This window comes from Choloepus didactylus, chromosome 27 (assembly GCF_015220235.1).
Source record: "Choloepus didactylus isolate mChoDid1 chromosome 27, mChoDid1.pri, whole genome shotgun sequence".
NCBI classification, from domain to species: Eukaryota; Metazoa; Chordata; class Mammalia; order Pilosa; family Megalonychidae; genus Choloepus; species Choloepus didactylus.
This window is the reverse complement of record NC_051333.1, coordinates 20544768-20571973: the sequence shown is the minus strand read 5'-3', so window position 1 is coordinate 20571973 and position 27206 is coordinate 20544768. Positions and strand designations below refer to the sequence as shown.

The 27206-nt window shown below is 36.3% G+C and overlaps 1 protein-coding gene across 2 annotated transcripts in view; it reads left to right on the top strand.

The window, feature by feature from the left end:
• UBA2 (ubiquitin like modifier activating enzyme 2) overlaps positions 1-26549 on the top strand; it is a 31356-nt gene extending 4807 nt beyond the window's left edge. The window contains exons 4-17 of one of the 2 annotated variants that reach the window (XM_037819833.1): positions 802-866; positions 2034-2134; positions 3696-3817; positions 6020-6087; positions 6543-6664; positions 10840-10939; positions 11881-12047; positions 13774-13867; positions 13955-14067; positions 16412-16567; positions 18208-18304; positions 22003-22108; positions 23752-23888; positions 25511-26549. In XM_037819833.1, coding sequence (XP_037675761.1) covers positions 802-866; positions 2034-2134; positions 3696-3817; positions 6020-6087; positions 6543-6664; positions 10840-10939; positions 11881-12047; positions 13774-13867; positions 13955-14067; positions 16412-16567; positions 18208-18304; positions 22003-22108; positions 23752-23888; positions 25511-25692 — 1630 coding nt within the window. In that variant the 3' untranslated portion in view covers positions 25693-26549. Of the gene's footprint in view, positions 1-801; positions 867-2033; positions 2135-3695; positions 3818-6019; positions 6088-6542; positions 6665-10839; positions 10940-11880; positions 12048-13773; positions 13868-13954; positions 14068-16411; positions 16568-18207; positions 18364-22002; positions 22109-23751; positions 23889-25510 lie in introns of those variants that run through there. The other variant, XR_005214367.1, reaches the window with a different exon arrangement.
• Positions 26550-27206: the final 657 nt, after the last annotated feature.

Here is a 27206-nt window from a genome sequence, read left to right as displayed (position 1 = left end):
CTAAATATATTTCTCATTGTGATCAGTTTTATCTGTGGCCCTTTTCTGTTTAAAAGGTTCCCTCCCCAAATAGTCTGTTTATTATGGATTCTGTGGCTTCTGTAAAACCGAGGGAATTGTGATGGAGTAGTAGCTTTAATAGTACTTAAATATGCTGTGATCTCAAATAAAGCTATGGCATTAAATATATAATTTGGAGGTGATAGGATGAAGGAACCCTGAGCCTAAATTATCCCTTATCTACAGTTGTTGTCTAGCTCATGAGTAAGTGGTATTAAAAATAACTTTTTTGGGGTATTGGGGTTAGTGAAAATCTTATATTTTTTCAGGGAATTTGTATCTTCTGTTTGTTTTATTCTCTTGCTGTTTGCTCCACAAGCATGCGTGCTGAAGCCCTACAACCCTACCCTGTGTTGCTTTCCCAGTACTGCTAAAAGCATGGACCCTAGGGGCCTGAACTTGGCCTGATCTTGACCACATGAGGTGAAGCCACAGGCCAGGCAGATCCTGGGAATGTGCTTTATGTGTGTTCCCAGGCACTTGTTGCCCAGAGAAGGCCTGGTGGGACTAGTGAAGTTATGCCATTCTTCTGCCAGTTTGAGATCCTGTTCTTGTGCCCTAGGTGGCTGGCCAAAAAGGATGTGTAGTCATTCGTAGGAACTTAGGGGAAGTAATTTAATTATTGTCTATACAGTACATACCCTTAATGTCAGTTATTTTTGCACTATTACAACTTCTTTATTATGCTTTTTTAGATCCTGTTACTCTGTTTTGATGACCTTTTTTTGTTTTGCTTTGCAGCCCCGACTATAATGTGGAATTTTTTCGACAATTTATATTGGTTATGAATGCTTTAGATAACAGAGGTGAGATTACTGAAATACTTTTAATTTAAAGTGTATCACCTTCCCCCACATTAAGGATGTTTTACAAATATACTGTTAATTAAAATAGTTACAGTTGATAGGCCAAAAAAGAAGTAAATTCAGGTTTAAAGATTGCCAGTCAATTGCAGTTTTACCTTAGCTTGTTCCAGGCAGGAATTTTGCTACCATATACCGTGCTCTTCTACGAAAAGCTCTGAATATAGGGAAGCATGACACAATGTGGCTTCGTTTACATGGGGACCTAAGAAATATCAATGCCCTGGTCTCATCCAAGACCATTTAAATCAGACTGCATGGGTCCTGAACATCAACCCCCCCCCCACTCCCCCCCCTCCAGAATTCCCCAGATTATTCAATAGTACAGTCAAGGTTGAAAAGCACTGTTTGGGGAATGAACGACAAGGTGCTAGAGTTAATGTGAGCCATGGCTTTTCATAAGTTGTTTCAGATGGATCTGGTACCATGAGTTATCAGATTGGATTCTATTAAATATACATAATTTAGACATATTTAGATATATGTAGTTTCATATAATCAAATATTGTTTAGCTAATCATTGTTAACAAAGCAGTGTGTCTGGACTGTAGGGGTGAAAATACTGCAGTAATAGTCCTTGCCTATAATTAATTTCACATGTAAAAATACACCTGGCAGTTGAATTAGGTTGGATGTTTGGTAGGGTTTATCAGTAACTAAATTGCAGTTTAATATAGACATATCTTTTCCCCTAGACTTAAATTGACTTAATAGTTATATGTTGATATTCCACATTCTTCATTCATTTCTGTGTATTTCTGATAATTATGTCAGGATAATAGCAAGTTAAGGACTTCAGACACATTGAAATAATGTTTCACCCAAGGTTAATAGAGTAGGCACAGCAGAAGAGAAAGGTGGCACTTTGGAATTTAAAAATCAGATTCCTATGGGTGTTCACCTGGGGAGCTTTTTCCTAGAGTAAATTTGTGATAGAAATCCCTTTTGTTTAAAATTACACCAAATAAAAAATTACATATAAAGACAATAAATAGTTTAGGTAAATGTTATCCTAATTAAAGGTAACTAATTTCTGTTTTGTGGGTTTTTGGTGTTTTGTTTTTTTTTTCCTCAAAAAAACCCTCTAGGTAACTAGTATTTTTCTTCCAGCTGCCCGCAACCATGTAAACAGGATGTGTCTAGCAGCTGATGTCCCTCTTATTGAGAGTGGAACTGCTGGTTATCTTGGACAAGTAACTATTATTAAAAAGGTAAATAAAAGTTCTCTTTTGTTTATTTGTTTTTAATACTTCCAAAATATTTATTTGGAAACTTAGGGAGGGAAGAAGTAAACTTTGAACTTGTTTGGGATGAGCAGGTTAACACCCAAGACATAAGGATTTTCATGCACATATAAAAATTTAGGATGCTATAAATGTACTCAAAGGGTACAGACAAAGGGACCTTTGAGCTCTGTGTCACCTCTTTTCTTTTAGCTTGTATACTCAAGTCCTCAGACCCGTAAACATATAATGAAGTTGCCTTTTAAAATTCTTTGTAGTTTTGAACTGCATGTCATGCTGTAGTTGATACATGGTAAACCAGACTTCTAAAAAGTTACTTTTTGTTAAAAGGAGTCTGAATTCATAGATCTGAAGAGAGCCTTGAAAACTTTTTTGATGTATTGGTAAAGTATTTCAAACATTTAGATAAAATTAGAGAATAATAGAATAAATACCTGTGTACCTATAACCCCATTCTATAAGATCTCAACATTGTGACTCATTTGCTCTTCAGATCTTTTTTCTTTTAGCTCTTTTAAGAAATTAAACATTATAGGTGTATTTGAAGAATCATTTTGCAGGTTTTGAAACTATGGAAAAGTAATTATACTATACTTAAGATCTGCAATTTTTATCTAATTTTTTTGGCAATTTATACATGTTGAAAAGTATGGCTCCATTTCATTTATTTTAACTAAGTGTTACGTTTGGAAGCTTACTTAGTATCATTCTTTAAAGATTGTTTTACACTGCAATGTGTATTAAATTTCGTTAAAACAATGGGGGCCTTCAGGGTCTGTTGAATAGGCCAAGGCAGTAGTTCTCATTCTTACCACTGCAATAGGAGTTACGGCTGCTTCTTATATGACTACCCTAAGAAAACATTGGGATGGATGAGTAGAAAAATAGGGGAAGGAAACAAACAAACAGACAAAGGTACCCAGTGTTCTTTTTTACTTCAATTGCTCTTTTTCACTTTAATTATTATTCTTGTTATTTTTGTGTGTGTGCTAATGAAGGTGTCAGGGATTGATTTAGGTGATGAATGTACAACTATGTAATGGTACTGTGAACAATCGAATGTACGATTTGTTTTGTATGACTGCGTGGTATGTGAATATATCTCAATAAAATGAAGATAAAAAAAAAGAAAGAAAACATTGGAAGATTGGGGGCATGAGAAATGGTATTATGGAGAAAACACTAAATCTCATCCAATTTATATTAAAACAAAAATATTTTCAAGTTTTGGTTTTTTAACCATTATTAGAAAGACAACTTTTATATGCCTCATTACTTTAATCCTGAGACACCACTGCATATTAAGACTGAGGTTGAGAATTGCTCGAGTGTAAAGAGATTCTGGTTGATTCAGTTAGCTTTTGGATTATATAGTTTCCTTTTCTGTAAAGTAAGGATTTTGGAATCAGAAATATTTTTAAGTTTACTTGAAAATATAAAATCCAGGTGGAAAGTAGATGAATAGAATGTTTACGGTTACATTACCACATTATGGACTTTATATTTTTCTCATTTCCTGAATTTGCAGGGTGTGACTGAGTGTTATGAATGTCATCCTAAACCAACCCAGAGAACTTTTCCTGGCTGTACAATTCGTAACACACCTTCAGAACCTATTCATTGCATTGTTTGGGCAAAGTATTTGTTCAAGTAAGAGTGTATATCTTTCTGGGCATGCTCTTGAGTACGATGATGAGAAATGGGGTCATTTTTATTTAAATGTCTTAGAGAAATTATACTTATAGTGAATGTTGTTTCTTTTAAATATGGTGAAGGAAGACTTTGGTAGCTTTCTTGTTATTTCTTGAGTTAAATTGAATTCAGCAGACATTCATTACATGACTGTTAAATGCCATGAACCATCTAGGAAGATTTCTCTGATATTGGAGGTGGGCATATAACTAAATGAATACAAATCTATTTATTTGTAAGTTTAAAAACATTATAAAACTCACTTGTTAACAAAAGAAATAAGGAAAGTTAAAAATACTTTGGAATGGTAGTGAAAATACTACATGTGGAACTTGGATGCTTGAATGTGGTAGGTAGAAGGAAATTTACAGACTTAAATACATGAATTAAAAAAGAAGAAAATGTGAACATCAGTAAGCTAAGGATCCAACTTAAGTTAGAAAAAGAACCACAGAAGAAAGAATATAATCAAGATAAAAGCAAAAATAAAGCCTGTAAGTTTGAAATGAGAGAAGGAATAAATAAGAACCAAAAGAACATAATATCAGATATAGTACAGAATAGAATGATTTTAAGATGATGAAAAGACCATGCCAATACATTTAAAATTTTAATGAACTGAGTAAGTTCACTAAACAAACAATAAAAGGTTGCAAAAATGACTCAAAAATAAATCGCCTAAAGAGTACCATAAATATCTCCTGAACAATGTACTAAACCTATGTGGTACAGTAAACTTGCAAGGAAGAGATTATTCTAATCTTATGGACATTATGGCATAAGAAAGACCAATTACAAGTCAGTCTCACTCAAAAATATAGTTGCAAAAATCCTCTTCAAAATAGTAGCATATAAATGTAGAATTATGAACCAAAAGTATATCATGACCTAGTTGTGGCTATTTGGGGAATTTCTAAGATAGCTTAATGTTAGAAAATTTATAGATGTCATTCATGTCATTGAGAAAATAAAGAGAAAGATATAATCTGCATAGATGTAGAAAAAGCATTTGGTAAAATTGAGCAGCAGATACCTTTTCATGGCAAAAATCCTTAGTAAAATAGGAGAAAAGAACACCCTCAATCTGATAAAAGGTATTGTCTGAAAACTACATTGTCATCCTTTAGTTTTTAATTAAGTAAAAGTACACATATAAGTGTAAAGCTTGAGAATTTTCACAAGGAAATATGCTTGCAAACCTTAATCATATTTTTTGGCAAGCTTTTTTTTTTTTTTTTTTTTAAGTAGTTTATTTTTAGAACAGTTTGGATTTACAGAGAAATTGAAAAGATAGTACAGAGAGTTTCCAGCACCCAGTTTCCCCTATTGTTAACATTTTTTTTTGTATGGTATAGGTGTTAGAATTAATGAACCAATATTCATACAATATTATTAAGTAAAGACTTTAGTTTCTTTAGATTTCCTTGGTTTTTACCTAATATCCTGAAGATATGTTTAATCTTATGACCAGCTTGTAAAATTGAAAATAAAACCACAATAAGATACTATTTTCTACTTAATTTGACAAAACGTTAAAGTCTGGAGAGGCAATGAATCTGTAGGAATTATATGCTATTAATGTAAATTAATACAACCACTTTGGGAAACAACTGGGGCATTTTCTTATAAAGCGTATCAGGAGCTACGGAGATTATAGTGGGTCTGTTTGTTTTAACTGTGCAAATTCTTACAAATTTCTTACAAATTATGTTTGAGGAAAGGTTGGAGAATTTTTGCTTTTACATGTTATTGAACGGTTTTCTTAAGATAATTAGATTACAAAAAAGATCTCAGCTTAAAATTTTTTTATTGCTTCTTAAGATTTTCTATACTGCCACGAAAAAACAATGTCTTGTTCACTACTGGGTTTCCTGTACCTAGAGCAGTGTTCTGCATATAGCAGGTGCAGTTTATCGGTATGGTGTTTGTTCAACAACTACTAAATTAAGCCTTGCTGAAATTAGGAAGCAAGCTATCTAAACAGATTACTTTAATACTCTAAGTTTACAGAGTATGATTTATCAATTGTCCACTCTTAATTCCTGCTAAACCTTTGATACATTATTCTGAATTAGGTGTTTGTGAGGAAAGTAGGGAAAAAAACCACATTTATATACAGTATTTTGTTCTACATAAATATTTACTAATCTTAAATTCTAGCCAGTTGTTTGGGGAAGAAGATGCTGATCAAGAAGTGTCTCCTGACAGAGCTGACCCTGAAGCTGCCTGTGAGTCAAGTACTTGCGTTTTCTTTTTGATGACTACTACCTTTTTTGCTAGTTTACTTTTGGTAGCTTAAGTGAAAAAAATTGTTGCTGTTATGTGCTAGTTAATGCGTTATGTGTTTAACATGTTGTTTTTAAAGCAGTGTTTTAGAAACTGGGTGGTTCTATTTTGCTGATGAGAAAATCAAAGTACAGTGAAATAGTGGTTTCTCTAAGGTCACAAATCTAGTAAATGGTGGAGCTGAAAGTTTTTCCCACATCTGACTGCAGGTCTATGCTTTAGACTGCATATGGCCTTCAGAAAATGAGGTAAGGAAAGATACTGATGAACCTGTTTACTTTCCTCCTAGAATTCAGAATGTGTCCTATCCAGGTGACTTCCCTGAGTGACTGCCACCCCATGCACTTCCAACACACAAAGCTGTACAGTTGAAAATAAAATGATGTTTGTTTTCTAGGGGAACCAATGGAAGCTGAAGCCACAGCTAGAGCATCTAATGAAGATGGTGACATTAAACGTATTTCCACTAAAGAATGGGCTAAATCAACTGGATATGACCCAATTAAACTTTTTACCAAGGTTAGGTTTACTTTCTTTATAATTGTGGGTAGATTATTCTCATTGTTTTACAATAGTATGTGGAATTGAATTGAGCTTTTTTTATGTATATGCCTAATGCTTCCTTAATAAATTGATTGACATAGAGAGGATAAACAGGTTTGAAATTTTAGTGCCTATACGAAAACAGTGTAGCATCTTTATGGGAGGTAAAATACAGAGGCTTACTTATATACCCTCTACTCTTGGTTATCTTTCCCTTCCTCGCTTTGACTGGACTTTGCAGTTTTCCTCATAACTGTACCCTGGTTCCTCCCTTCTTTTTGTCTTCACTTATATCTGTTTCCTGCTTAAATCTTTTCTAATGGCAGCTTGATTGACATGTCCTAAATTGCCCTTGAATCCCTAAGCCTCTTGTTCTCTTCTTGGCAGAATCCCTCTTCATCAATATTTATTACTGGCCTGCTGAATATTTCTAGAGAAATATACAGATTGTTTTAATTGGGTCCACATCATTATTCCTCAGCTGGGCCCTCAGATCTGTGTTTAAAGTCTTATTGTTCTACTTTGACTCTCTAGCCAGATTATCGTGGTTGGCACTTGTGACTTTCTCATCTCTTCTTAAACTGCCTAATCTACTCCTGCCACCCTCAGTTTGAGCAAAGGATCCTATGGATATATTAACAGATTTGAAGCCATTGGACATAATTTACCTGTTGCAAGAACTGTTTTTCTTCATTGCAAAATGTTTTCCCTTTCCTCTCTTTGGAGAAATCTCTTTAAGTTAAGGTTAACTCCCACCTGGTGTTTTTCTATCCCCTTGTGTCTTATTCTTCCAACAGTATTTTCCCTCTGTTTTTTTCTCCTTTCCTAGCTCCTTCTGTCTGCTTTCAGACATGCACAGGTCCTGTTGTCCTAATGAATAGTTAGTTATTCTGCTCTCTCTAACTTATACTTCATCTTTTCCTCAGTGTAACAGGTGTCAGAGTTTGACTTTTACAGCTATTAGATTTATTTCCTCTCACTATAGTCTTTTTCTTGACAAATGATTTCTGTTTTGATTATACTGAAAAGGTACTAAATACTGCTTCCCTTGAACAATATTCACATGCTAGAACTATCTGAAATAAAATTTCAATCTGTTGTTCAGCAGATAACTTTAAGTACCTGCTATGTGCCAGGCACTGTGTGTGTGTGTGTGTGTGTGTGTGAGTGTGAACTTTAACATATATACATAACAGTAGTAACTTTTAAAGTTCTATTTCACAAGTAGAGAGCAAATTTCAAAGAATGTCATGGGTCACAGTTCCACAACTTCAGCCATTTCCATTATTGTAAAATATACATACAGAAAGGTGTTGTCTCGTGATGTACAGCTCAACAAGCAGTCATATAGGTAATTTCAAAAATTGTTATGGGTTACAGTTCCACAGTTTCAGTGCTTTCCTTATTAGGCAATACAAGGTGTATACAAAAAGATAAGGACCTTCAAGGCACAATTCAACGAGCAACTATAGAGCAAAAACCCAAAGGATGCTCTAGGCTACAGTTCTGCCATGTCATTTACCTCCTTCCAGCCAGTCCAACACCCCAGCATCCAAAAATATATATATAATTATATAAAGAGTCATTATTCATAGACCTTTGTTAAATCTTATCTTGTTTGTTGCTACCCCTTCCTCTCACTTAATCTCTTTCTCCATCTTAAGGGGTGTCTAGGCAGTGAGCACCCTAACTTGTTCATATTGAAAGGGTGTGTCGACAGTATGGGAAGCAGCCACATCTGATAGTTGATCTTAAAGAAGCTGTTGCCTCTGGGTTTTAGGACCTGTCGGGTATAGAAACACTCTGGTGGATTTAAGTTCCTGAAAGATAAAACTTAGTGAGTGCATCTTTTATAGAATATCAGGTAGGGACCTAGGTATTTGGGGGGCTACTTTTGGTAAGGGCATGGCATACTGTGGTCATAAGCTTGCATAAGAGAAACTTCCAGGATAGCCTCTCAACTCTACTTGGGATCTCTCAGCCACTGTGACCTCAGCTTGTTACCTTTCTTTTTTTCCCCCTTTTGACCAAGTAGGCATTTTCAATCCCTTGCTGCTAGGGCCAAGTTCATTCCTGGGAATCATGTCCCGTGTTGCCAGGGAGATTCATTCCCCTGGAAGTTATGTTCCTTGTCAGGGGGGTTGAGGGTTAATGGATTTATTTGCTGAGTTGGACTTAGAGAGAGAAAGCAGGCACTACTTTTAAGTGGGGGGATTCAGTAGTGAATGAGCATAAGATAGGTTCCTATATGAGGAACTCAGCTGTCTAGTTGGGGGGAGTCAAACATTGAACAAGTAATTTCAGGTTCATAGTGTTATAACATAAATTCATATGCACTGGAACTTTTTTTGTAATAAGTAGACAACCTAACCAAGTATGAGGGTTCAAAAGAAGCTCACTAGCATATACAAAGAAAGGCTTGGGTTGAAGTGAAATAATTCCCATTAAAGAAGAGAGTGGAAGGAAGAGATGACTGGAGCGGTAAGCTGGGACCAGATCAGACAGGACTTTCTAAGCCATATTAAAGATGTTGTATCAAAAGAGAATCCATTGAAAGGTGGTCTATAGGATCACTTTGTATGGGTGAAAAGGATATGCATTTTACCACTCAAGGGGGTGACATATCATAACCAATATGGGACAGCGCCCTCTGGAGTTGTGCATTGTCAGCATAATCTGAAGTACAGCCCATCTGCATTCCCAGTGGGGCTTGGATGCAAAGTAGACCCAACAGGACTTTGGATGTTTAAGAGAGGAATATTGAGGAATCAAGAATGATCCCTGGTTTCTTTCTGGTCAGTTGGATGAACAGAGATGCTATTCACGAAGATAGGTGAGGTGGGAAGCAGATGTTTTGAAGGGTTTTGGAGATAGGAAAAGGTGGTACAGTCAGTTTTTGAACTTACTGAAATTGTTGTGGAACATTAGAAGATGGTTCTGTAGGTAAGTAGAGAATTCTAGGCTAGAGGTGTAATTGGGAATCTTAGTTTTAAAGATAGGATTTAATTAACGGGAGTGGGTGGGATTTATAGAGTCAAACAGTGGTTCAGGACAGAACCCGACATTTAATAGATAAAGGAGAAGGAGGTGGAGCTAATGCTTGGGAAGACCATGCTAATTCTCAATTTCTTGGGCTTATCATCCCTGTGTTCAGGTCCTCTGCAAAATGCCTCCAGCCACAGTTGTTGCCTACTCCCCAAATCACAAGGGACTCCTCATCTCCTTGCCTGGGTGCCCATTTCAGATGCTACCATCTCCTTCAATACTCTGTTCTTGTGGCTTTGTGATTTTTCACACTCAGTTGTATTCTAATTTGTATATTTGGCTTGATCTCTGACTGATTGGGGCTGTTTAATTTCAATATATATTGGTCGGATTGAATATTTTTTGACAGAAATAATTCTGATATTTTTATTTGGCCCAATCTAGATTCTAGTATAAACATTGGGTGTGTTGAATAAATTAACAAGGCATACAACGTTCAGATAAGGAAAAAGTAAAAATGTTAAAATCACCTCTAATTCTACCAGATGTTTTAATTTGCTTATGTGTGATGGTCTCTTAAGTGTACATATGATAGTATTTTTTGTCATTTTGTGTGTGTATGTGGAAGGGGTGGTTAGGGGGACTGAGGGAGGGGCACATTTCAAAGATGTTGCAGATAATTATGAAATCCTATCATTGAGCACCTTCTTTTTAGCATGTGTGTGCTTTATTGGTATGTACCCATGGACTTGGAGATACTGATACCTGGTATCTTTAGGCTCAGTGATTGAATTTAATTCTTGTGGAATTGGTACGTATTTACCCTTAATTTGTATGGTTGTGGTTCAGATGATCTTTGGAGTTCTAGGACTTTGGGGGAGGGCAGGGACAGTCATGCCAGTTGAGAGTTCCTTTACCCTGCTTTCCCAAGAACACCTTTGCTTTTAACTGTTTTAAATATAGGGGCTCTGTGTAAATTTTCCTTTTAAAAAGGGGTAATACATTTTTCTTTGTTTTTGAAAATTGCTGGAAATCTGGCATATGATGTAAGTCTTTAAATTAAAAGATATCACAATATATTTACAATAGGTCAGCATTGAAATTTTTTATATTTGGTCAGCATAGGGCTGTAGGATTCATGGGATTTATCTTTTTTTCCTTTTAAGCTTTTTAAAGATGATATCAGGTATCTGTTGACGATGGACAAACTTTGGCGGAAAAGGAAACCTCCAGTTCCATTGGACTGGGCTGAAGTACAAAGTCAAGGTAAAGAGTACAGTCTTTGGAATACGTAAACTTGAGATTCCCTCACATGAAGTCTTTAAATGACTTTTTTTTTGAAAATAGTGTAAGTTTGTGGTAAGAAATTCAAACAATTTGGAAAACTTTGAAGGAGAAGAATCATTGAAAGTTCCATCACCTAGAGAAATAGCCACTATTAAGATTTTAGACACAGGCAGTCGTGTATACACTTTACATAATTGGGATCATAATGTTTAATACTCCTAACTTGCTTTCTTCAGTCTGTATTATTTAACTAGTCTGTAATTGATTAAAATTTTGTTTTCGACATTTTGCCTGAAATAAAACAGTGCTGTGATAAGCATTTATGTACATCCATCTTTGTACCCTTGTATGATAATCTCTTTAAGGTTACTTTAGAAGCACATTTATAATTTTAAATGTGAAAAGAACTGTTGTAATAATGACTATGTCCTTATCCCACTCCCTTGCTACACACATGTGTCTCCCCTTTCTTTGAACTGTATTGCAGTTAATTAATGCACAGCATGATCTCTGTCCTGGAACTTAGATGGGGGTATCATTTTGGCACAGTTCTAAACAATATGGAGCACTTAACTTTATGGACCAGTTCACATATGGCTCTCATAGCTCCCATTTACTGAGTGTAAACCATGTGCTGGGCATAATGCTTATCTTATATACAATATATGCTTGAATTCCCCAGTAACCCTATAAGGTGTCCTGAGATGGTCTTGCCACCCCTCTCATATCAATTATAGAAGTTTTCTTGTCAATTTTAGAATTTTAAAAAATAAAAGTATTTATATTATAGTGGTGTTTATTAAAATAGAATTTTTCATATTCTTTGATTTTCTTTCTGGTTAGGCATTGAATTTGTTAAATAGAACACAATAGACGAGTGATGTTTTAATAGTGAAATTTCTAATATTTTTTTCCCTCAGGTGAAGAAACCAATGCATCAGATCAACAAAATGAACCCCAGTTAGGTCTAAAAGACCAGCAGGTTCTAGATGTGAAAAGCTACGCAAGTCTTTTTTCAAAGAGTATTGAGACTTTGAGAGTTCATTTAGCAGAAAAAGGGGATGGAGCTGAGCTCATATGGGACAAGGTTCGTTTTGAAAATGCATGGCAATTAGTTATATATTAAATGCATGCTTCAGTTTTGCAAAAAAAAGCCAGTAATTTCTTTGTAAAAGAAGGTAGTAATTTCTGAATTTCATTAATCTACCAGATTTTGCATTTTGTTTGGATGTTTTCATCTTTAATTGGGGAATTGAACTGTGAATTTTCTTTATTTGACTTCAAGAAATTTGTAAAACCTTATTTTGGTTTATAATTATGTTGACTTGGGGAGATACCGTAAATTAATTAGAATAAGTGTTTCACTGCCTTAAGAAAACAGACTTAAACTTCTTGTATATGCTATATAGTTTTGTTAGAAGTCAGAAAATCCTTGTGTGGACAACAGTTCATTGGTCTAATTTGACTTTGAAAGCAATACAGTTGCCTTTCAATAGATGGTTATATAGAGAGAACTCAATACAAAAATGAGATATAATTATTCATTTCTAATAACACTGATATAATAACAGTATTATAATACTTAATGGAATTGTGTAGTTCGATGTCACATTTTGAGATTTGGTATTATAGTCATTTTTAATTGTAGTCAATATTTTCTTTATAGACTATAAGTGATTTATCTGTTAAAGTTTCTGTGTTCCTGCCACAGTAAAGACTTCCCATGGGTTTTAAAGTAAGGGGAAAGTTTGGCCAGTTTTGAAAACCTAAGGTAACAATTGTGGGTACGTGCACAAATTTTGGAATAGTAGTGGTTTGGAAAGTTGTTACCAGTACATAGGCGGTAAATAAAGGACCCTTAGAACTGGGAATTGTTACCTCTGTGAGTAAAATCTATACCTAATGAATGGGATTAGCCAACTGCCTAGGGAAGTGCCTAGTGGACCCTGGGTTGAGTACTTTCAAATATTTTTACTTAATCCTCACCACAACCTTATGAGATGTGGATATAATTTTCCCTATTTAACAGAGTAATACCTTACTCTAGCGCAGGGAGGTTGTGACTTGCCTGGGGTTACACAGCCAGCCCATAAAGGATATTAAGAACCCCCATCCATCCAGTCAATGCTTTTCTATATTCTGGTTCTTCTGAATTTCATCTAGGATATATCTTCTCAGTTTAAAGCAGGAAGCCTTGGTGAAATCTAATTTTAAAAGACTAGGATATGATCATTTCAGGAAGAGTAAAAATTATAGAAGGAAACAAACAGCATATATAGATGGAGAGTGATGTGTATGAAAGGAGTTTGGAGAACGACAAGGTTTCTGATTACTAGAGATGTCCAATCTGTTGTTCAGTTGCAATAGTCCAGGCTTTTCTGAGACTTGAATGACATAGCTTTCTCAAAACAGCCTCTGTCTCCTTGCTTGGATTCTGTGCTTCTCAAGCTTCTCATTACTAACTGGTAGACCCAGGAAATAGTTGCTATTATCATTGAATTGAATTGGTGTTTGGTCAATATACATAGTCTACAGTGCATTCAGTTAAGCAGGAGTGAATTCCTTGAAGCTTGCTGACTCTTTGTGCTCTTGTCAAACTACATTCCTGGACCAGAGAAACCAGTGATGAGATCCTCCACCTCCACACTACTTACTGTAATGCCCTACCTGGTCAGCCTCTCCTTCAAGCCTCTCTTGTTCTAGTTGACTGTCTACAATGTAATAAAGATGTGAAAGTATCATTCTGAAAGTAATGATTTGTCAGACTACTAAGTCTGTGGGGACACTTGTTAAATTGTTTAAATTATTGGCAGGATGACCCATCTGCAATGGATTTTGTCACCTCTGCTGCAAACCTCAGGATGCATATTTTCAGTATGAATATGAAGAGCAGATTTGATATAAAATGTAAGTTATTTCATATTCGAGTTGTATCATTTAAACCTCAATGTTGTTTTTTTAAACCACTGAACATTCATCTTTTCTTCCCCCCAGCAATGGCAGGAAATATTATTCCTGCTATTGCTACTACTAATGCAGTGATCGCTGGGCTGATAGTATTGGAAGGATTGAAGATTCTATCAGGAAAAATAGACCAGTGTAGAACAGTGAGTATTTGTTTACATTTTTTATTGAATTTCTTTTTTAAAGTGATTTATCAAAAGCATATTAAATGGACAAGTAAAAAATTTTAAACAGTAAAATTAGCTTAAAGCCATGGAAAATAACTGTTCCAGTTACCTTGTGAGTGCCTGTTGAAGTAAGCTCTAAGCCTCCTGGAAATTAAAACAAAAATGAAGGCACACTCGCTTGTCTAATTTCTGTCTGGTAACAGGATGCAAAAGTTAATTTGCTTCTAACGATCTCCTTTTTTATTTTAAAGTTATTTTATATTCTTGTGTAATGTTAATGTCTGAAATCTTTATGGGGTGAGCCTACTGCCATTTCTGCCAGATCTCTCTCATGGTGCCTTGTTTGCTTTTGTGGTTTATGATTTGCTTTTTTAATTGAATCAGTGTTAGAACTGTATCTGGTAATTCCTCGAAGATCTGATGCTGATGTGTTTATTCAAGGAGCATTTGTATTTTCTGGGACCACTTTTAAACTTTCATCTTTAGGTTTTTCAACACATATATATATTCAGAGAGCAACTCTGCATGAGAGCTACATTATTGTAATGAATTTTAAGGGAAGATACTCCCCCCTCCACTAAACACAAAATCAAGACAATTTTTCTTGCTGTTTCTTTCTTTGGGAAAGACTGAAGCCATTTGTGTGTTCTCTTTGACTTCCTCCTTTGATTCTGTATTGGAGTTTGTGTTTGAAGATGCTTTGGTTTCTTACCGGTTTTTAGCGATTCAAAAGAAACTCCCTAAAATATAATGTAGCCAATGTTTTTAGCTGTTTTCAACAAGAGCTGTTAAGTTCTCCTTTTTACTATACTGTTGCAGATCAAAGAACCTATTTGCTTTCAGGAATTTCTCAAAACATCTATTATGTGATGGCACTCGAATTTTGCAATGTTGCTATTGATGTATTTTCTTCAAATATGTTATATTGCTTTCATGAAATTTCAGGTTGAAGGAATATAGAATTCTATTGCCAGTCTACCATCTTGACCCAGTTTTTTATTTATATTTTTATTTTGGCTGTCATATTTTTAATTTCTAAGAACTTCATTTTTTTATTACTGTCTTTATAGCACCCGAACTTATCCTATTGCTATAGTATCCCTTTGAGTTCACAATCAATACTAATTATCGAAGTTAGTAAAACATAGAACTTAAAGCATCTGTTGTTTTCTGCAACATCCTTCTGGTTTCTTTGCCTGTTCAGCTTCTTTCTCTTGGGCAACTAATTTTCTTACATGTCTGAATTTCATTTGTTTATATTTATAAATGAATGTCAGGCTGGATTAATAGTGTTAGCTTGAGTATTTAGTACTAGCAATTGTTTCCAGAACTGTTGGTTTGCCTTAGCACACTTATCTTCCTAGGGAAGCCCAAGATCAATAAATCCCTCTGTTATTCCTCCACTATATCTTGCTTGGCTTAGCCAGTTCCTTCTGGTCCTGCCACAATACCAGTATCATTGTTAGCACAGACTCCAGGTGGACTCATCCCATCACTTAGTCCCTCTCAAGGTACTCCTTTAAGCTTGGGGCTATCCATGGGGCTTTCCTTTAGAATTGACTCATCTTAATACATACCACTCTACATGAGTGACATGAAGAGGATTTGTATATCAGTTTCCAGTGTTTTGAAATTTGTTGTATCTTGTTTTGAATCTTGCTAGTGTTCTTCAAATGTTGTAGTATGAAGTTGGAGGTGTCTTTCTTAATTTCAGTGTAATTGAATGTTTTTTTATTTGTCGTGAATTTTATATTTTTTGTTCGGATATTAGGGAAATGGTAAATAGGCATTTATACTGCCAAAAATACATTCTTTTCTTCCTTAATTATATAAATGTTATCATCATAGTCATCATAGAAACCTTAAAAGAAAGGCAGTCACATTGGTTCCCAACATTGTAAAACCACTGTCATTAGTTGGAGAAATGAGTGTATTGTTCTTGTCAAGAAATTGACTTAAAATTGATAAATACAACACTAGGAAGGGCACCTAAAAGCTGGTTTACTCTGATGCTACCAGAGACCAGTATGGCTATGCTCTTACTCTCTTAATTAGGTTGCAAAAGAGTCTAGAGACATCAGTATATAGGAGGGTTTCTTTTCAGTAAGTCCAGCCTTTTAAATAGTAGCTGATTTGAAAGGAAGATTAGCAGATCAGACTTTTAAGAATGTGTGATTTTCTTTATTCTTCCTGCTATCTAGAAGGGAATATTTAAGTCAATTTTTATTGAATAGTTAGTAAAAGGATTTTAGATTGTACAGTTTATAAAATTATAACTCACATTTCTGATTTCTGCTTGTGGTTTTTTTTTCCTCCAAAGATTTTTTTGAATAAACAACCAAACCCAAGAAAGAAGCTCCTTGTGCCTTGTACACTGGATCCTCCCAACCCCAATTGTTATGTCTGTGCCAGTAAGCCAGAGGTGACTGTACGGCTGAACGTCCATAAAGTGACTGTTCTCACATTACAGGATAAGGTAACTGCAGAGCCTGGTTCTCTGCCACAGCATTGGCTATTTCCTTCTAAAAAAAATAATACAAGTTCCCTTTTGCCTTTTACAGTGTTTATGTGATACCAAACTAAAATCCAGATAATTATTCTGTAAGGCTGTGACTGCTAAAATGTGTCTCTGACTTCCTGGGTTGCTTTATCATCTGGGTTCCTGTTGACTTTTCTATATGTGGTTCCAGAGTATGTGTCTTCTTACCTCAGAAAGGAATAGGTATATGTGGCTGGAATCTGTACCACAGATAGTACAGAGGTGGCACAATATGATGGCAAGCAGAGGAACTCTGTTTCCCAGCCAGACATTGAGTAAATTTTATATTTTTTTGGCAGACATGAGGTATTCTTGAATGATCTGGAGGTGGTCCTGGCTATGGCAGAGAGCAGACAAGTTTTGCATGCAGTATGAATACTTAAGATGGTGAGGTTTGCATTTTCAGTGGAGCAAAATCCCAGTTACTAGTTTTGTATTAAAGGGCTTGGGTTTGGGGTGAGCTGTATTGTAAGCAGTCCCTACCAACACTAAATTAGGGGGCTTTTTTAAATCATTTCTGGGGTCTTAGTTGAGACTTGGTGGTGATATGCACCTTTTCCAATATGATCTGATTCTGGTGAGTTAAGTTAGACTAGTTTCTGAGGAGTTGAGACATTTGGTCTGGATTCACCTATAGAACTGAAGTGACAGACATATAGTGGTTTAGGATATGGTCAGTTGATTATTCCTCCCTCCTAAGTTGGCTAGGTTAGTTTCTTCATTAGGGATGATTTTTAAAATGACCCAAATGGGGACTACTTCACATTTTTCTTGTGGTTATGTCCATTATAGTGCTACATATTTACATACCTCTTGGCATAAGGGGAATAAATCTTTGTGACCCTGAAGACTGCTTGATAGTGAATGGCCTTTCCCCCAGAGTTGGTTACACAAAACAGGTTGATTTGAGCTCATGTTTTGGGCAAGGAGGCAGCAGGACTTGGTGTTCTGTTGAGGAGAGAGGGTGGTTGCCTGACCTTCTTTCCTAGGAAATAATTTCAGTTAGTGTCTGCTGATTCTTGGGCTAAAGGTAATGCCTCTATTTGTAGGGCAGTTTGGATCTACAAAGGGTTCTCTGCTATTTTTTATGAGCAGGCAGGATTTTATAGAAAGTTACCACTCTTAACGCATTTTGAAATTTAGAGAGGGAAGATCTCAGGAAGGGGAGACTCGGGTTAATAAGAACTTAAATCTACAAAACACCTGCTATTGCAGGATTGGCAGAGGGACTGAGTGAGATAAACTATGCTGAGTGTCTAATCTAGCACAGTACCTAAGTTACAGTAGAAGACCTAATTTACAGTAAAAGACAAAATACCAAGAGCCAATCAAGAAGCCCTCAGTACCCATTTGGAGGAAGTTTAATCTGATTTGCATGGTAAAACATGGAGATAGAATGTGGGCCTGACATAGGGTAAATGCCCACTGTTTTTCCTACTTACCCCAAAATATCTTAAAGAATGATGTGGCCCCTTTCCAATGGAAAGAAAAAGTAAGACCTTTACAGAAAAAAATTCTAGGTGTTTTTAATGATTTTTAATTACATATATAAATATTTTGAATCTTTTTTCTTGTAGATAGTGAAAGAAAAATTTGCTATGGTAGCACCAGATGTCCAAATCGAAGATGGAAAAGGAACAATCCTAATATCTTCAGAAGAGGGGGAGACAGAAGGTATTATATGCTGTGTATTATTCACTTCCCTCGTTTGGGTGGAGACTTCCTAAAGCAAGGTGTGCACATTAGTTTATCCATTCCCTGTATGCTACTCAGTATCACAGCTGTGATCTGAGACTGGTGATGCCTGAAACAATTGGAAGGGGAGATGCTTCTTCACAGGGGTGTTCTCCCAAGGTGGTATTGCCTTGGTGGGGTTTTACCAAACCAGTTTTGGTAATTCCACATTGTCTGGGTGCCTCAAATTTGGTCAAATTCTTGGGGACTATTTCTTGATAACCCACTGCACAGGTTACTGACCCATGACAACAACCGCAATGCTCTTGTCCAGTTTCAAGGAACTTGCTCACCTGTATCAGGGATCCTGGAAGCTAAATTAGTGATGAGAAGACTCCTCTGGCTGTTAGATCATAGTAGGAAGGGTGCTTTTTTCAAGAGTGGAGAAGCCATGATAACCTGTGCCAACTGTGTAGCAGAAAGCATGAACGCTAAAAGTCAGTGTCCAGTTTCGGCTTTCCAGGCTTTCCCTTTCAAAAGTTCAGGCAGGTCATTCCTTTTGTTAATGCATTTGTTATAAAAGGTGCAATAACGTTTGGTTCTGTTGAAACTTTCTTAGTTATAATCACAGTGTAGCTATAAGTCCTTCAGACTGCACTAGTCACCTGACTGGACTTAGAAGTTCTTGCAGCTCCTCTGTCACATTTGTACTCATCTCTTGGGTTACCATTTACTTGATTACTCCATATCCCAATTTTTGCCAGTTTACCATTACTTTGAAAAGCTGGGCCACAACTATATGATGGTATTGTGAACAGTTGATTGTATACCACAGATGATTATATGGTATGTGAATATATCTCAATAAAACTGAACTTAAAATTTTTTTTTTAATTTAAAAAAAAAAGAAAGCTCATAGCTTTCTTTTATTTTGAAAAGAGAGTCTATTATGGAATTGAGCCTCAAATATAGCAGTGGTAAAACATCTGGCCAAGAAAGTATTTTTATAGTAAAATAGTATCTTAAGTAACAAATTCAGTGTTTAGTAAACCCATTGAAATTAAGTTTTGTTGAAAGGACTTTCAGATTTTAAAAAAAGGCTAGGTAACATATCATTTAAAATAACTTCAGTTTTCTGTTTGTTTTGAAAAAAATGTTTTAAGACATTTTAAGAATTTAAGATGTATATAAGGATTATATTTGTGTTATGAATTTCAAAATTATTGTAACATGCCTATTTTAAAATTAATCTCTATCTTAATATTCTTTCATATTGTTTTACAGTATTATTTATTGCTTTGTTTATCCTTGCTTTCTAAAATACAGTATATTGGTAGTAAAAAAAAAAAGCTGGGGGCACTGTTTTTGCTATATATTGAGTTATTCATTCACCTATTTGTTTGTGGTCATTTATTCAATACACTGTGCTAGATCTTGATGGGGGTTCAAATATAGAACCTTCTTTAAATTAAGATTTAGTTTTGGGATTCTTCTTGGTTGTAGTTGCTTATAGCTAGCTGTTCAGAATGCTAGGTCTTTAGAGATGGAAACTGATCAAGAATCTCAATGGCTTGAATGTGGCCCTTTTCTATGTGAAATACATGTGCCACTAAGAGTGAGACGGTATTTATTCAACAAACATGTTGAGTCCTTCTATATTATAAGCATAGACATAGGTACTTGTATTTCAAAACTGAACGATACAGTGGTCCCTGACTTCAAGTACTTTATGGTCTGGAAGGAGAGAAGAAGTTGTCAACAGGTGGATTTAGTATAGTCTTAAGTATTGTAGAAAATGTGTTCAGGGTATGAGTCAAGGAAAGTATGTTTAGCTTTGTGGAGGGGTACTTAAAAGAGGGGTGGGGTCAGGGACAGTGGCTCTTAGTTCTTGAACAATGACCCCCGACCCTCTGTGCAGAGATGAGAGCATCTGCATTTGGGCAGAATAAGTAGCATCTACAAAGGAATGAACTTGTAAAACAACATAAAAGCCTTTGGGAATGGCCAGTTTTTGTTGTTGTTATTGCTCTGTTTGACTGTGGTTGGCAGTGGTAGTGAGACTGGAGGACTTTCTGTGTCCTACTTGTGGTAAGTGTGTGTCTTTCTTCCCCATCCCACCGATCCTACCAAGGTTTAAGCAGGAAGTAATGTGGCTCCCTTTAAGCTACAGAGGATGAGTTAAAAGGGGCATGGGAGTAGAGGCAGGGAGCCAGTGAGAGAGAAAAAGAATGAGGAGATGAGAGATTTTTAATAAGACAGGTAGGTGACATATTGGAGATTTGCACGGTCAGAATTTAGAGCTGAGGTGAGGAAGAGTACCATTAGGGCCTGTGCAGGATTGTTGTCAGAGAAGATGCTGATCCACCAAGATGGGAATACCACATGAACTGGTGCCCTCTTGAACATGGAGTTGCTAGGTCTTAGGAGTTTGTGGTGAATCAGAAAGTATGAGAGTATATAGGACTGGGCTTTGGGATAGATGTCTGGGTAGGAATATTTTTCAGAGATATTCCAGGTAGATTTAAAAGTTGAAATAAGGAATAAATCTATAAATGAACTAAAATTCAGTGTTTTGTGGATTTCAAGGTGAAGATAGGGAAGGCCTTTCTAAGTATTTTCCTTATAAGCAATGAAAGAAATGATAAATACTGAAAAAGAAAAAGATTGTTAGATTATGTGGAAAATTATATACTTCAAACATGTTAACCAAATTTTAGTGTGTGCCAGGCATTGTGGATACAGGTCGGTAGGTTCTGTACTGTCTGTGCCTTCACAGGGCAAATACTCCAGTAGTTACAATACTAACGCAGAATGAGTGTTGGAGGAAGAAGTGCAAATTAGGAGCAAGATGAGGAGCAATATTGTAAATGAGACTTAAGTGCTTTTACAGGCCAGGAGAGGAGTATTTGAACATGCAGAAGAGAGAGTGGATGATTATGGCACAGAGGCCCTAGAAGATGGGGGGTGGTCCTTCATCGGAGTACTTATAATTTATATAGTGAAGACTTACTGAGTGCTAGTGGGTGCCATGCACTTGATGCTTGGGCTGGAGATAATGGAATAAAGCAGAAATAACACATGGAGTGTAGAACTTGTTTGGGTAGGTTATTTTTGGAGACCTCATTGGTTCTTCTGTCTTTATGTTGAAAAATCCATTAAACAAGATTTTCTCATTTCTGAATTGTAAAATTTAATAAAAAGTAGTTAATCAAGGTTGTCGCTGATAACCTCTTTGCAAGTAGAATATATTTTGAACTTCTCTATAAGTTGCCTCTGGTTCCTCCAAAATTAATTTGGTTTGAATGGGAGAAGGGTCTCAGAACTAATCACAACTTGGTCCTCTTGATGTTCTTTGCAAGTAGAATATATTTTGAACTTCTCTATAAGTTGCCTCTGGTTCCTCCAAAATTAATTTGGTTTGAATGGGAGAAGGGTCTCAGAACTAATCACAACTTGGTCCTCTTGATGTAGCTTTTTGGTACTTAAGTTTTCAGGGCTGAATTCCTAAGTGCTGGCTATGTGCCAGCACTACTGGGTCCTGGAGACACAAGCAGTGAACATGATGGATTAAGAAGGCCCTGGGTTTGTGGTGTTTAAGATTATATTTTAGTGTATTTTAAAGGGGATTTATCTTGTTTAAAACTGACCTTACTGCCCCATGAATATATAATTATTTAAATTCCCTTCACATTTTCCAGCTAATAATCATAAGAAATTGTCAGAATTTGGAATTAGAAATGGCAGCCGTCTTCAAGCAGATGACTTTCTTCAGGACTATACCTTATTGATCAACATCCTTCATAGGTAGGAATTAAGTATAAGAAATTATTTGAATATACAAAATACAGATAAAGTAGGGGGAAAATGTTTTCATACTCTAAATCCTGTTGTTCATTTGTAGCTACACAATATATTTGCTCAAATATGCCAAATTAGACCTACAGGAAAACTTGAGAATTCAGAAATAAAAGGATAAATATAAATATTGTATAATATATTATTAAAATATATTATTAAAAGGGTAGCTGTCATCAATGGTGGCTAATCAGAAAAACCTAGAAAAGGTAGAAAGCCAGGCCTTGAAGAATTTTAATCAGAGGGAAATTCATTTAAATAACTGAACTGGAATAAAAATTTCAATTATTTTTAAATATTTCCAAGAAGAAAGAAGTATTTCCCCCATAAAACAAAAATACTTTATTTGTGATCTATGACAATGACAGAATTAAAAACTAATCTGCTTACAGATTCCTGAGTCAGGTTATTTTTTCCTTTTATCTCACTTCCTGCCTGCGTAAAAAGTATTCAAAGTGCTTGTATTACAGAATGTTTACTTAAATATAGTACAATTGAAGTACAGATGATCCTCCACTTTGGTATATTCATTTGTTTTAACAAGGTACATGTTCATTGATACCCCTAAACTGCACCATTATCTTGGACCTTTGGCTAGCATCCCACAAACATAAAGGGTGGTTGTGGTGTTGCCATCTGTGTCCAGTTATTTTGTCAGTTTTTTGCCCGTACCATGTTTGTCTAGTTGTTTGTAAAGTATTATATTTTATACCTGGTTTATAAAAGCATAAAATGACACAGCTTGATGTAGCTTTTTGGTAGTTAAGTTTTCAGGGCTGAATTCCTAAGTGCCACCTATGTGCCAGCACTACTGGGTCCTAGAGACACAGCATAAAATGACGTTTGTAAGATGTCTGAGTGTTATAAACTTACACACTGAGTCAAAGTTATTGCTAGGTGTCATCTCTAGCCTCAGTTGGACACAAATTGGATGTAAGTGGCATAATCGTGTCCACTTGTGAAAGAAAAGACCATGAAAGGACATGTGCAATAAAATAAAATGGAAATGTCAGATGATGTCTAAAAGAGTAGACATAATTGGGGTTTTTTTAATCATATTTTTTAGCTCTCTGGGAACAGAACCCCCCTTATAACATGTAAGTCTTTTGTTTGGCTTTCGTGCTTTAAACTTTCATACATGCTTTTGGGGACTCATGATCAAAAGCAGGGGACAACCTGTAAAGATGGGGGAAACCCAGAAACTGTGACCTTACTCCTAAAACAAATTACAAATCACTGGTCAAGATCACATTGTGAGTAGAGTGTAGAAACCCTGGGCCTAGTAGCTGAAGAATAGTTTTTGACTCGATTTTCTGCTTTGGCAGTAAAAGTTACTTAACCTGTTTTTGTTGTTTTTAAAAAAAGCCTTTCTCTGCCTTGAAGATGCAGTGGTTTTGACCATTTGAATTACAAGAATCTGTTCTGTACAAGTCTTATTATGGTTTTAGCTCTTTGAAAATCAGAATCCATATATTTGATGTGTATGTAGTATACATCTTGAGCTTTTGAGTAACAGTATCTCTCTGGTGCTCCTTTGCTTTGTAAATGGTTGTGGCGGTGGTCCTATTTTAGAGTGTGTGGTTCTCTTACAGTGAAGACCTAGGAAAGGATGTTGAATTTGAAGTTGTTGGTGATGCCCCAGAAAAAGTAGGGCCCAAACAAACAGAAGGTGCTGCCAAAAGTATAACCAACGGCAGTGATGATGGAGCTCAGCCTTCCACATCCACAGGTGAGTCGTGGCCCCAGCCAACAGGTTGTTAATTACCCACCAAGCAATAGTATATAAAACAGTTTATGATTGTTTTTATGAACATTGGCTGTAAAGTAGAAGTCCGTAGAGCTACTAGAGGTATGTGTTGGTTTGGTGTCAATTTAATGGAACTTTGAATTCATGAGCCATGAAGTTCAGACTCAGGGAAGTTCACCCACAAAATTGAAACACTCTGTTGGTTTATAATGGATTTTACAAGTGGAAAATGTCAGCCAGTTTACTAGAGAGTAAAGACAGTTCATTCTTCCTAGCAGTTTTGGATTTTGTAGGCCTGTTTTATTTAGTGCATCTGACTGTTTTGAGTGAACAAATGCTTGACAAGTACAAAATTTAAGCATTTCTGAGCTTTTTCAGAACCAGTGTCTTCTGGTTTGCTAATGCTGCTAGAATGCAAAACACCAGAAATGGATTAGCTTCTATAAAGGGGATTTATCTGGTTACAAAGTTACAGTCTTAAGGTCATAAAAGTGTACAAGCTAAGGCATCAGCCATAGGGTACCTTCACAGAAGAATGGCCAGTGGCATCCGGAAGACCTCTGTTAGCTGGGAAGGCATGTGTACCTGAGAGGTCTTTAGTCTGGGTGTTCTGTGATAGTACTTGGTACTCTTCCAAATACCTGACTCTGCTGTGTCTGGTTTGATACTGTCCTTCCACCCATACACCTCTTCATTCTTTAGTCAGGAACCTAAAAATTACCAGGTTTTCACTTCTGTTCTTTGATCTTTGGCCCTTTGTCTGTGGCACTCTTGGGAATATGGTTACAGTTGGTTCTGGTGTTCTCTGAGCATTCTGAAGGTAGACTTGGGGACTGTCTGGAGTGTGGCTCACCTGTGGCCTGTGGGTTTCTGAACTTTTTTCCGACTGAAAATTGAAAGGGTCCATTATCCTTCTGAAGAGGTGACTGTGGTAGTTTTTCAAAAATCATAATTTGAAATTTACATTTATCGATCCCCTACTCTGGGTGGACTTCAGAGGCCATAGACATGAATGAGATAGGTATCCTGCCTTTAATTTCCGTGGAGGGGTGGGGGGTGGAGAAAACCAATTTGTAAAGCTAAGATGATGAACTGTGGAGCCCCACCGCCAAAGTTTGAATCCCGGCCTCTGCTGCTGCTGCTGTGTGACCCTGGGCAAGTCAGTGTCTCTCTACCTCAGTTTTCTTTTCTGGAAAACAGATAACAATGTTATCTTCTTTATAGGATTGTTGTGGTGATTAACTGAGTTGCTCTATGCAAAGTGCTCAGAACAGTTCCTGGCACATTGTAAGTGCTACATATGTTATTGTTACTACCACCACCACCATTATTCTCCTGTTGGAGAAGGTAGAGATAGAAACAAGGAATTGTAGTGATTCCTTTGAGTTATATGCTTGTTACAGTTTTTTGTTTTGATTAGAAAAGAAATAGGTGTTTGTTATATATAAAACCTTAAAAATAGTACAGAAATATGTTAACATGGTGAAGGTTCCCTTACGGTAGCCATTCTTAAATTTGGTATTTATTAGAAGGGGTCTCTTTCAATTATATAAAATATTGGTGCTCCCACACTGTTAACCATTTTGTCTTTTTTCTAAAATAAGCACAAGAACAGGATGACGTGCTTATAGTTGATTCAGATGAAGAAGGCCCTTCAAATAATGCTGACATCAGTGAAGAAGAGAGAAGTCGCAAGAGGAAATTAGATGAGAAAGAGAATGTTAGTGCCAAGAGGTCACGTACAGAACAGACAGAAGAACTTGATGATGTTATAGCGTTAGATTGAACAGAAATGCCTCCGAACAGAAACTTCTGATCGCATGAGGTCATCTGGGCAGAACCAGATTATTCTCAAGTTGGGTCCTTTGTTCCAAAGGGAAAAATAGTAGTACACCAATGACTTGAAAACAATTCTGCCCCCTTTGAAAGCATTCATTTTGCTAGAACTATTAGGAACATTGCAGTTTGCTGTTTTGAAAGTAGGAATATAGTTTTTAAACCCTTTGAACCAAGTGTGTGCATAAACAGTCATGAGACGAAACAACACCTGCATGTTGCCTTTTAATGTAAATACCCTTAGGTATCATTTAATAGTTTTAAAATATTGTGGTTTAGTAAAGTTGATACCTGGTTATAAATATTATGCCTTTATTTTTGGTTAGAAGAAGAATTATTTTTAGCCTAGATCTAACCATTTTCATACTCTTAACTGACTGAAACAGATTCAAAAAAGTATCAAGTGCTATGCATTGAAACTTGTTTTTAAATGTTAACTGGCACTATGTATATTACTGTAAAACAATGTTAATTTACTCACGTTTTCAGCTTGTACTGCCTGGTATGTTTATGTAAGAAGCCAATTTTTGTGTATTGTTACAGTTTCAGGTTATTTATATTTGATGTTTTGTAAAACTCAAATACAATTATACTGTACTTACGGACCAAATAAATGGTATCTACATACTTGTTACACATGCCTGCACACTTTGTGTTTCTGTTGCCTTACTGGACTATATGCCATATGTACTGCAGGCATGCCAAATTACTCCCATTTAAGAACTCCTAATGGATGTAATCTCCACTGTTTGCCATAGGTGAGTACTTTCTGAAATAAAGCCTTTTATGGCAGTGTTGCATTTTTAATATGGATTGTCAACAATTGGCCTTTTGTTGAGAACATTTAAGTGATCTTTGCCCAGCCCCAGTGACTTAGAGCCTTGGATTTGAGACACCAGAGGAGGGAGTCTTTTCTCCATTCTGGCAGTCCTTCTCTGAGTTGTCCCCAGTTCACCAGAATCCCTTCTTGAGTGGAAGGAACATTGATGACCCAATGCCAGTCTGCAGAGGTGGCCAGACCAGTGCCGGGTGGAGAGCACTCATGGTTCCCCTGTCTTGCCATCTCCTCTCAGAAGGCGTTGGCCCTTAGAGTGCTCTTATTACACAGGGATGTGCCTTGAGTTTTCAAAGCATAGGAAACCCAATAAGCTGTCTTCCTCATTCCCTACCTGTGTCCTTTGTGTTTTGGGTCACAGTCCTTTTATAGATCAGAAAAATTTCAAATTGGTAATTCATTGTCTTCTTATTCCTTGTTTTGCATCATTTATAAATTCAGCATGTAATCCAAGCTTTCAGAAAGACCATATTGAATAAGACTCAGCCCTCGGAAGCGTGCTGCTCAGCGCCTCTGTGACGGACGCAGCCTTCTGATAGAGCAGCTTGCTAGCAAGCTGGACCCGATCCACAACGCTGTGAGCCTGTGAGGCTCACTCTGCCTTTAGATTTTTAGATGGTGTTTCATTT